Source organism: Lepidochelys kempii, chromosome 2 (assembly GCF_965140265.1).
Source record: "Lepidochelys kempii isolate rLepKem1 chromosome 2, rLepKem1.hap2, whole genome shotgun sequence".
Lineage (NCBI taxonomy): Eukaryota > Metazoa > Chordata > Testudines > Cheloniidae > Lepidochelys > Lepidochelys kempii.
Window position 1 is genome coordinate 79,833,330 of NC_133257.1, and position 9,599 is coordinate 79,842,928.

General features: G+C 39.7%; 1 protein-coding gene across 1 annotated transcript; it reads left to right on the forward strand.

The window, feature by feature from the left end:
- The first annotated feature begins 745 nt into the window (after window positions 1-745).
- On the forward strand, window positions 746-8,605 carry AQP4 (aquaporin 4). The gene is made up of 4 exons (XM_073329425.1): window positions 746-1,156; window positions 2,011-2,175; window positions 2,574-2,654; window positions 7,334-8,605. Exons 1-4 carry the CDS (start codon window positions 776-778, stop codon window positions 7,607-7,609), a joined length of 903 nt encoding a protein of 300 aa, XP_073185526.1. The 5' UTR covers window positions 746-775; the 3' UTR covers window positions 7,610-8,605.
- Window positions 8,606-9,599: the final 994 nt, after the last annotated feature.

Here is a 9,599-nt window from a genome sequence, read left to right on the forward strand (position 1 = left end):
TTGACACAAAGTAATATTTCAAAAAGAGGCTCTCTTATAAATGCTTCTAGGGCAACTTCCAAAACTGCAACACCAATGTTGCAGTTTGGGAAATTAGGATTTTGATTGGGCTCTTGGCCTTTTATTAAAATATTGTATATGTGCTGGTAAAGTACAAATTTGCACAGAAAGGGAAGTTCTCCATCGAACACACACAAGGGACAAAGGGGCCACTGAAGTTAATGGGGTTTTACAGTATGCAAGGTCAATGCAGGATTCAGAAGAGCAGCCGTGTTAGCCTGTATCCACAAAAAGAAAAGGAGGACTTGTGGCACCTTTTAGAGACCAACCCATTTATTGGAGCATAAGCTTTCATGGGCTACAGCTCACTTCATCAGCTGTGTGCAAGTTCAATGCAGACTTTGATGCAACTAGAAGGACAAACCTACTTAGTTTTAAAAAAAACTATAGGCTTCTTTACCTGAAACTCCATCTATTCAGAGAGACTTTCCTTCTCAAACATGATGACTAGTTGCCCTGCGTCCTTTAGACTGCAGTATACTAAGAACAGGACTTCCTGAGCACGAGTAAGGTTTGTTTAGGAGGTCACTCTCTCTCACAAGGCACATCTTTATTATTAGCCCCACCACAGAGTGCCCAGTGTTGCTGCCATCCCCAGAAGGTCAGCCATATAATAACCCTCTGCAGCAAGATCTAAGGCTGACTTGGTGAATTCTGATGCAGATTTGTTTTCTTTTTCAGTAAGTGTGGACGTCTGTGTAAGTGTGAGACCATCATGGTGGCATTTAAAGGCGTCTGGACTCAGCCTTTCTGGAAAGCTGTTTCAGCAGAATTTTTGGCCATGCTAATTTTTGTCCTCCTCAGCCTTGGCTCTACAATCAACTGGGGTGGATCTGAAAAGCCTCTGCCTGTAGACATGGTCCTTATCGCTCTCTGCTTTGGACTGAGCATTGCAACCATGGTGCAGTGCTTTGGACACATCAGTGGTGGCCATATTAACCCTGCTGTGACTGTTGCTATGGTCTGCACTAGGAAGATCAGCCTTGCCAAGTCTGTCTTCTATATTGTTGCCCAATGCCTGGGTGCAATAGTGGGGGCAGGAATTCTCTACCTTGTCACACCCCCAAGTTTGGTGGGAGGCTTGGGAGTTACTACGGTAACAACTTTTGCTCCTACTCTTAAAGTAGAATAACTTTTTAGTGTCAGATTTAAACCCAGAAAGTAGAAGTGATGGTTTAAGTGCATTGCTGGTTTATTTACAGCTCCTATATGTGGCTTAGATCTCTCATTAGAATGGGTTTATGCTAAGCAATATTTACAGCTATTCTTTTACAGAATATTTCTCTTCTAGAATTCCCCAAAATCTGGTAACAGCAGGTAATGCTAATCTACATTCACAGTTTAAATATATATGCATGAAATACAATTTCAAGAAGAATTCTGAAATTAATTCTATGCCAGTATGATGGTGATTGAAAAAAACATCAATTTAAAATGACACACTTCTGAAATAGATTGTGCCTCAGATTTCCACTTTGTTCTAAGCTAATAAGGAATGCCATCAGTTAGCCCTGTTGCAGGACTTATTAAAAATGCACTTGAGCCACACGCTGCTTAATTTTTAATTGAAATTTCAATTAATTAAGTCAGGGCTAATTAATTAATTTATAATTGAATCGTAAATTACAGTGCTCTCAAGGAAAAAAAGTTGTGCAAGTTTAACTGCAGCATTTGCAAATTCAAGATATAATAAATGCAGTCTAGCTTTGAAGTGCTATATTAAAATCCAGTAAGAACTTTGTCAGTCCATCAGTAATTTTCCATGGCTGTCAAAAAAAAAAAAAAGGGGGGGGGGGTAAAAAATGAATCCATACCTTTCCAAAGTACAGTGCCATTTCATCACTGTGCATGATTCAACATTTTCAGTCATAAAACAATTAATATTTGTAGTAGCTTTTTGAACTGCAAACTCACCTTTGCTTCATCTTCGGTGGTTGTTTCTTTTTCCAGGTACATGGAGATCTTTCCGCTGGCCATGGACTTCTGGTGGAGTTGATAATTACATTCCAGCTGGTTTTTACTATTTTTGCCAGCTGTGATTCAAAACGAAGCGATGTCACTGGTTCAGTGGCTTTAGCAATTGGATTTTCTGTTGCAATTGGACATTTATTTGCTGTAAGTTAATGACTTCTGCTTAAATAATAGAGCCCGTCTTCCACTGTCCCTACTCCTGAACTAGATGGGAGCTCCAGGAGCCTTTAGAGCTGTAATTCTTTAATAGCCTGTTGGGGATCCCTTGCAAAGCCCATTGACCTCAATGGGCTTTGCATTCTATTGATAGGGTATTGGATCAGGTTTTTATCTGTCTATGTATATGTTAATTCTGTCACTAGAAGGGTGATCTGGAGAATGATAACACAGTCTGATACCACTGTAGCTGGTAGGAATACAAAATCAGAGTTGGCTTGAAGTGGTTTGTGTGACAGTACTGCATTCCAGCAAATGGCGACAGTAAATGGTTGAATAAGAATGTTCTAATCATAGCAATAGTTAACATTTTATTTTTACTGTAGATCAACTACACTGGTGCCAGTATGAACCCTGCTCGATCATTTGGACCTGCAGTTATCATGGGGAAATGGGAAAACCACTGGGTAACCGCTTTTATCCTTCATTTATAGTAGCAATGACCAGCTACCAAATTATATTTTTTCTTCGTTTGCTCTTCTTATTCTTCATAATGTTCTATAGAGACAATCACTGAGAAAGATGGGCCACTGACCTGCCACAAGCTTTACCATATTTATCTGTTCTTTGCCTAAAGTACAGGTCTTAAAGTTGTACTCTGTCTGTCCTGCGTGGGATGAATTATAATTGCCTATTGTGTATTTGGAGGTTAGGTTTTTGAGGAGACTGCAAGCATGGAGAGAGAATCCGGATATGTTAAAAACAAAAAATGCAATGTGATCAAAATAATTTTTGTTATTGGAAAGAAAGATACTTTGAGCTTGATTGCAAACCCCTCAGTCAAGCTGGGGAGTAGCTACTCAGGTAATCCATTGGCTTCCCATTTTCTAAATGCTTCTAAAAAAAGGAGGCCAGATATGCAATGTGAGAACTTCTCCATTTTGATCTGGCATGAGTGGGCATACGTGAGTAACTGCTCACCAATGTGAGATAACGGGATCAGAATCTGGGCTTGTGAGAGTAAAACCTGCTTTGATGAGCAAACATCAGCCCAACTAAGAGTACATGTGTGGGAGGCAGTTTTGATTAACAGATTTTGCAGTGCTAATGGTGCAATAGTTATTAAAGCATTCTGGATAAAATAATTATTAAAAACAAATTCACGTATGATAGGCAAGGGGGGTAATGTCTTACTTTCCCCTCATTAAAGTCATGACAGGCATTTTTAGAGACACTTCCAATATTATTTTTAAGAGGGCCACATCCTGTCGTGTTTATCTATATTTCCTAATTTGAAACAATGGGCCCATCTTATTTCCCCTGCAGTTCATAGCAAAACTTTCATTGCCTTCAACTGGAATAGGATCAGGCCCATAGGCTCTGATCCTACAAACACTTACAACACGCGTAACTTTTCCCCCCATTAGTCAACTTACTGAAGTGGATTTACTATTACCACCAAATGGTTTATTCAGATTTTAAAACTACTGTAATAATTCACAAGATTAATTAATTATCCAAAGACATCTAATATAGAACTGTCAAGGTTTCTTCCCCACTATGAACTCTAGGGTACAGATGTGGGGACCTGCATCAAAACCTCCTAAGCTTACTTTTACCAGCTTAGGTTAAAACTTCCCCAACGTACAAACTATTTTACCTTTTGCCCTTGGACTTTCGCTGCCACCACCAAACATCTAACACCGGTTACTGGGAACAAGTCCATTTGGAAACGTCTTTCCCCCCAAAATCCTCCCAAATCTTACACTCCCTTTCCTGGAGAAGGTTTGATAAAAAATCCTCACCAATTTGCATAGGTGACCACAGACCCAAACCCTTGGATCTTAAGAACAATGAAAAAGCATTCAGCTTCTTAAAAGAAGAAAAAGGAAAAAGAATCACCTCTGTTAAATCATGATGGTAAATACCTTACAGGGTAATTAGATTGAAAACAGAGAATCCCTCTAGGCAAAATCTTAAGTTATAAAAAGATACAAAAACAGGGATATCCATTCCGTTCAGCACAGCTTATTTCCTCAGCCATTTAAAGAAATCAGAATTTAACGCATCTCTAGCTAGATTACTTACTAAGTTCTAAGACTCCATTCCTGTTCTGTGCCTGACAAAAGCATCACACAGACAGACACAGACCCTTTGTTTTTCTCCCTCCTCCCAGCTTTTGAAAGTATCTGGTCTCCTAATTCGTCATTTTGGTCAGGTGCCAGCGAGGTTATCCTAGCTTCTTAACCCTTTACAGTTGAAAGGGTTTTTCCTCTGGCCAGAAGGGATTTTAAAGGTGTTTACCCTTCCCTTTATATTTAAGACAACAACCAAAAGTGTAAATATATGTATAGTATTTATTGGAGTAACAGCCCAGGGGAAGCAGAACTGCTGTCCTAGCTGCTTGAAAGATCTCTTCTGCTCCTGAAATAAGAGAGAGTCACCTGCCCTTAGCAAAGGCAGATGAGACCTGTAACAGTACATGGCTAACTAGTATTGCAGGACTGTTGGGAATTGTCATAAATATAAAGGGAAGGGTAAAACCCGAGTGGTCTAAGGCGCTGGATTTAGGCTCCAGTCATTTCGATGGCGTGGGTTCGAATCCCACCGCTACCACCATGTCACGGTTCCTCCCCCACTCTGAACTCTAGGGTACAGATGTGGGGACCTGCATGAAAACCCTCCTAAGCTTATCTTTACCAGCTTAGGTCAAAACTTCCCCAAGGTACAAAATATTACCCCCGTTATCCTTGGACTGGCCGCTACCACCACCAAACTAATACTGGTTACTGGGGAAGAGCTGTTTGGACGTGTCCTTCCCCCCAAAATACTTCCCAAAACCTTGCACCCCACTTCCTGGACAAGGTTTGGTAAAAAGCCTCACCAATTTGCCTAGGTGACTACAGACCCAGACCCTTGGATCTTAAGAACAATGAACAATCCCCCCAACACTTGCACCCCCCCTTTCCTGGGAAATGTTGGATAAAAAGCCTCACCAATTTGCATAGGTGACCACAGACCCAAACCCTTGGATCTGAGAACAATGAAAAAGCATTCAGTGTTTTACAAGAAGACTTTTAATAAAAAATAGAAGTAAATAGAAATAAAGAAATCCCCCCTGTAAAATCAGGATGGTAGATACCTTACAGGGTAATTAGATTCAAAAACATAGAGAACCCCTCTAGGCAAAACCTTAAGTTACAAAAAAGATACACAGACAGAAATAGTTATTCTATTCAGCACAATTCTTTTCTCAGCCATTTAAAGAAATCATAATCTAACACATACCTAGCTAGATTACTTACTAAAAGTTCTAAGACTCCATTCCTGTTCTGTCCCTGGCCAAGACGACTACAGACAGACACAGACCCTTTGTTTCTCTCCCTCCTCCCAGCTTTTGAAAGTATCTTGTCTCCTCATTGGTCATTTTGGTCAGGTGCCAGCGAGGTTACCTTTAGCTTCTTAACCCTTTACAGGTGAGAGGAGCTTTCCCCTGGCCAGGAGGGATTTCAAAGGGTTTTACCCTTCCCTTTATATTTATGACAGGAATTATGTTGAAGCAAATTGGCATACCATGCATTTGTGTGCAAATAGGATAATTAGAAGTCTAATTGCCTCTTCTGGGTGAACAGAAATCAGGTATGCAGAGCTGTCTGCAATTTCAGAGACCAGGTTTGGATTCTTTTGAAAATGTGGTCCTAAAAATAAAAGTAGAAATATTTGTTTATGCACTCTGATTTGTTTTCTGCATTTATACACAAGACAATGAGGTGTTGGTGAGGAAAAGAAAGTTTTTAATTAATAAAGGGTTTTATTTTCTTTGTGCCCTCTTGCAAGCAAGGCAAATATAAACATGTCTTTAAGGGACCAAAAAAACAAACACAAGGACATTTAGAGGAGGCCTTATGACAGACTATATATCAACTAAACTCCCTAACAACTGCTTTCACTTTGCAGATAAGGGGCTTGACTCTCCACTGCCTTTCTTGCACAGTCACTGACACCTGTGCAAAGCAAATACCAAATGCTACCACCACAGAATAGTGGCATTTGACCCTCATTTTGCACAGGTATCAATGACTGTGCAAGGGACAATTCCTTTTCTCCAGAGGGAATTTATTGCTGGGCTTGGCTTGGCCCAAGATGCTTTCAGCATCTCCAGCCTGTCTGATAAAGAGTTTGAAGTTTTGCCATGCTGAGAAAAATCAAAAATTTAAGCCAGATCTCTTCTGTCCCCTCAAAGAGAAAAATAACATAGGCGATTGGGGTGGAGGTGGGGAGGGTGGGAGCATGCCCAGCATATACATAGGTAGGCACAACTACACCAAAAAGCCCACCAATGCCACTGTTTCCAAGGCCACCGATGCCATCTACCCAGTAGTCCCCAGGACCAAAACTTAAGTTGGGGACCAATGAGGCTGGGTATCTGCCTGTAGTGAAGCATAGGGAGGCTGAGGAATACTGTACAGAGGTGGTCGGGGACCTCAAGGGGAGGGAAATGTGTGCTCAAGATGAAGCATTTTCCCTGTGTCCCGTGTTTGTCATAGTATCCTGACCTGTCTCATCAGAAAATGAGGGAATGCCTTCCTAACATTCCTGTAAAACCACTCAGTGCCCTCTCTGCACCATGTTGTTATGTTGCATGGTGGTTCCACTCAGGATGGCTAGTCAGAGTTTCACATATATTATTCTCCTCTCCAGAAAAAGGAGAGAGGGACTGAGAACATGTGAAGGACATACAATCCCTCTGAGATAATCACATGGAGCCCACTGAAATCAGTGGGAGTCTTTCCATTGCCACAGACTTCCTATGTGACTTTAAGCAAGCCACTTAATCTCCCTGTGCTTCAGATTTCCCTTCTACAAAACTGGGATGATACCACTTATATCTCATAAGCGTGTTGTGAGGACAAATTTATCAGCATTTATGAAATGTTCAAATACTATGGTGTTAGAGGCCACAGGAGGACCTAGACAGGCACAGCCTCATTGCTCAGAGCATGTCCACTTCTGAGCAAGAGAGGTTGGTTAAGCTCTCTACTCAAGGGGCTTTTGTGTCCATTTAAAGTCTTCACTAAACTGCTTTTCTCTGAAACATTTTCTTTTCCATCATGTACCCCTGTGGGGTTTCTTCCCTCTCTTGTAGGTCTATTGGGTTGGACCAATAATAGGAGCAGTCCTTGCAGGTGCCCTTTATGAGTATGTATATTGCCCAGATACTGAGTTCAAGCGACATTTTAAAGATGTCTTCAGTAAGGCTACCCATCAGTCTAAAGGGAAATACGTGGAGGTGGATGATAGCAGGAGCCAGATAGAGACTGACGACTTGATCCTGAAGCCTGGCATGGTTCATGTGATTGACATTGAGAGTGAAGACAAGAAGGGGACTGATCCAACCAATGAGGTGCTATCTTCTGTATGACTAGCAAGGAGCACTGAAAGCAGAGAATGGCCTACTAGAATGTCCACAGGTATCCTTCCACCCATTAAAGAGACAGATCTACTGTAAACCAGACACCTGCAATATCTGAAACTGTATGGAGATGACAGCAGCTATGTAGTTCTTCACTAAGCTATACACCTGCTCAGTTTGATTAGAAATTTACTGTATTTAAGAGTCCCCATAGATTCTTCCAAATTCAGAACTATCCTTTTTTGGGAGAGAGCATCCCCAAAGTCAATTTGAAAGAGCTGATAGCATTTCCTTTTTAATAAGGCCATCAATAGCAAGATGGAAATAAAGATGTTTAACATTCAGATTGACAGTTAAGACTTATCTGCAAATGCCTATAGCACACAGACAAATTTATCAGATTATTCTTCTGACACTTAATTGGCTGTTGTCAACCCTGATTAGAATGTCTTATCCGTTAAGTGTTCTTTGTAAGGTTCAGTGACAATAAGGCCAAAGTACAGCATGTAACAGATTCTTCCAAATTTAGGGTAGTATTTTTTGTTCTTATATATCCTATCATTATTTCTTTACAAACTCTGAAAAACTATATTTTCATAGGCAAAAATTGGTTCCTGTCAGTCATCCTACCAATTTTCATCCATTACATATCCATGTTCTGGTGTAAAAAATACTGCCTTCTTCCCGTTCCCCACAACTAAAAATATTGAAGCCAAAGGCTCTAATCTAATGCAATAATGCTGCAAAACCTTTAAATGTATTGTATGCAGGTTAGCATAGTTGTCCATCTCGTGAAACTTTCTCTTGAGGTTCAGCTATTGACCATTTAGTATTAGCTGACTATAGGTCATGCAGGGAACCTGAAGGTCCACATGTTACTCAGTAACTCAAGCAAAAGTAAATAAATGTTCAGGTATCAGAAGAAAGGAAGGCGTTATCTGTTTTCAGTGCACTTATTCAAACAAATGTCACTGTGCTAATTTATATAACTAAACATTTAAATTACTTACCCACTTTGCTTACAATCTTATTTTTATTTATTAGCAAAATAAAGGTGGATTTTTAAAAAACTTTTAACTATATTGAAGCACTGACTGGAACATATTTGTAATAACAGGTTATATTGATATGACTGCTTTTGGTTTTGACATTTTTTTGCAAACTGGTCTCTAGTTAGTTGAACAGCATCAATGACTGTGGCACTGTTCATATAATCTTATTCTGTCATGTCTGTGGCAAAGTTTTCTCTGTTAATTAAATTTGACAATAAGAAATGCAAGCATGTGATGCTTTTTAGAGAAACAGGGAAAGGGATGCCCCAATGATATTACATGCAAAAGTGCTTAAGCGACCAATCCTTCTTGTATAGACGTGTTTCAACAGATGTAGCTAACCCAACATAAAATCTTTATAGAATCTTTTTAACTGGCTCATGGCTTTGTTCCTAACTAGTTGCTTTGGAGTTTGTTTGTTTTTGTTGGGTTTTTTTTGTGATTTTTGCAATATGCCATTACAGTGCTTGTTGGAACACCATTTTCTGTCACCCTAGTTATATAGGTTGTATCTAAAACTTGAAATATGTTCATGATTATTTAACTACAGTACAAAAACAAGGTTGTGGATTGTATGTAATAGACTTGTCTGTCCTTTGATTTACAATATGTGCAAGTGTGTAACTCATTAAAATGAGTAAGGGGTGTGTGTGTGTATGTATATATAGTAATGGGATAACAGACCACTGCTAGGATCAAATCTCTGCATCATTGCATAAGGGCATGTCTATTACCAACTTATTTCAACCAGTAGTCTAGGCATTATCATGTTATATTCATTTTCCTGATCTCTTCCTCTCTTTGATAGTTTCTATCTCTGTAAGAAAGGGGACTGTTTTTCATGAATTGTATATATCTGATACAACTGCTGCATCAAAATTCAGAAATACAAACATAAATAAGAACATGCAAGACAATTTCAGATTGTATTGATGAATGTTGTCATG

Excerpts from the sequence above, each read along its gene's own strand:
- AQP4 (XM_073329425.1), top strand. The coding sequence starts at position 776 with ATGGTGGCATTTAAAGGCGTCTGGACTCAGCCTTTCTGGAAAGCTGTT. Across the intron at positions 1,157-2,010 it reads GAGGCTTGGGAGTTACTACG|GTACATGGAGATCTTTCCGC; the intron begins GTAACAACTTTT and ends TTCTTTTTCCAG. Across the intron at positions 2,655-7,333 it reads GGAAATGGGAAAACCACTGG|GTCTATTGGGTTGGACCAAT; the intron begins GTAACCGCTTTT and ends CCTCTCTTGTAG.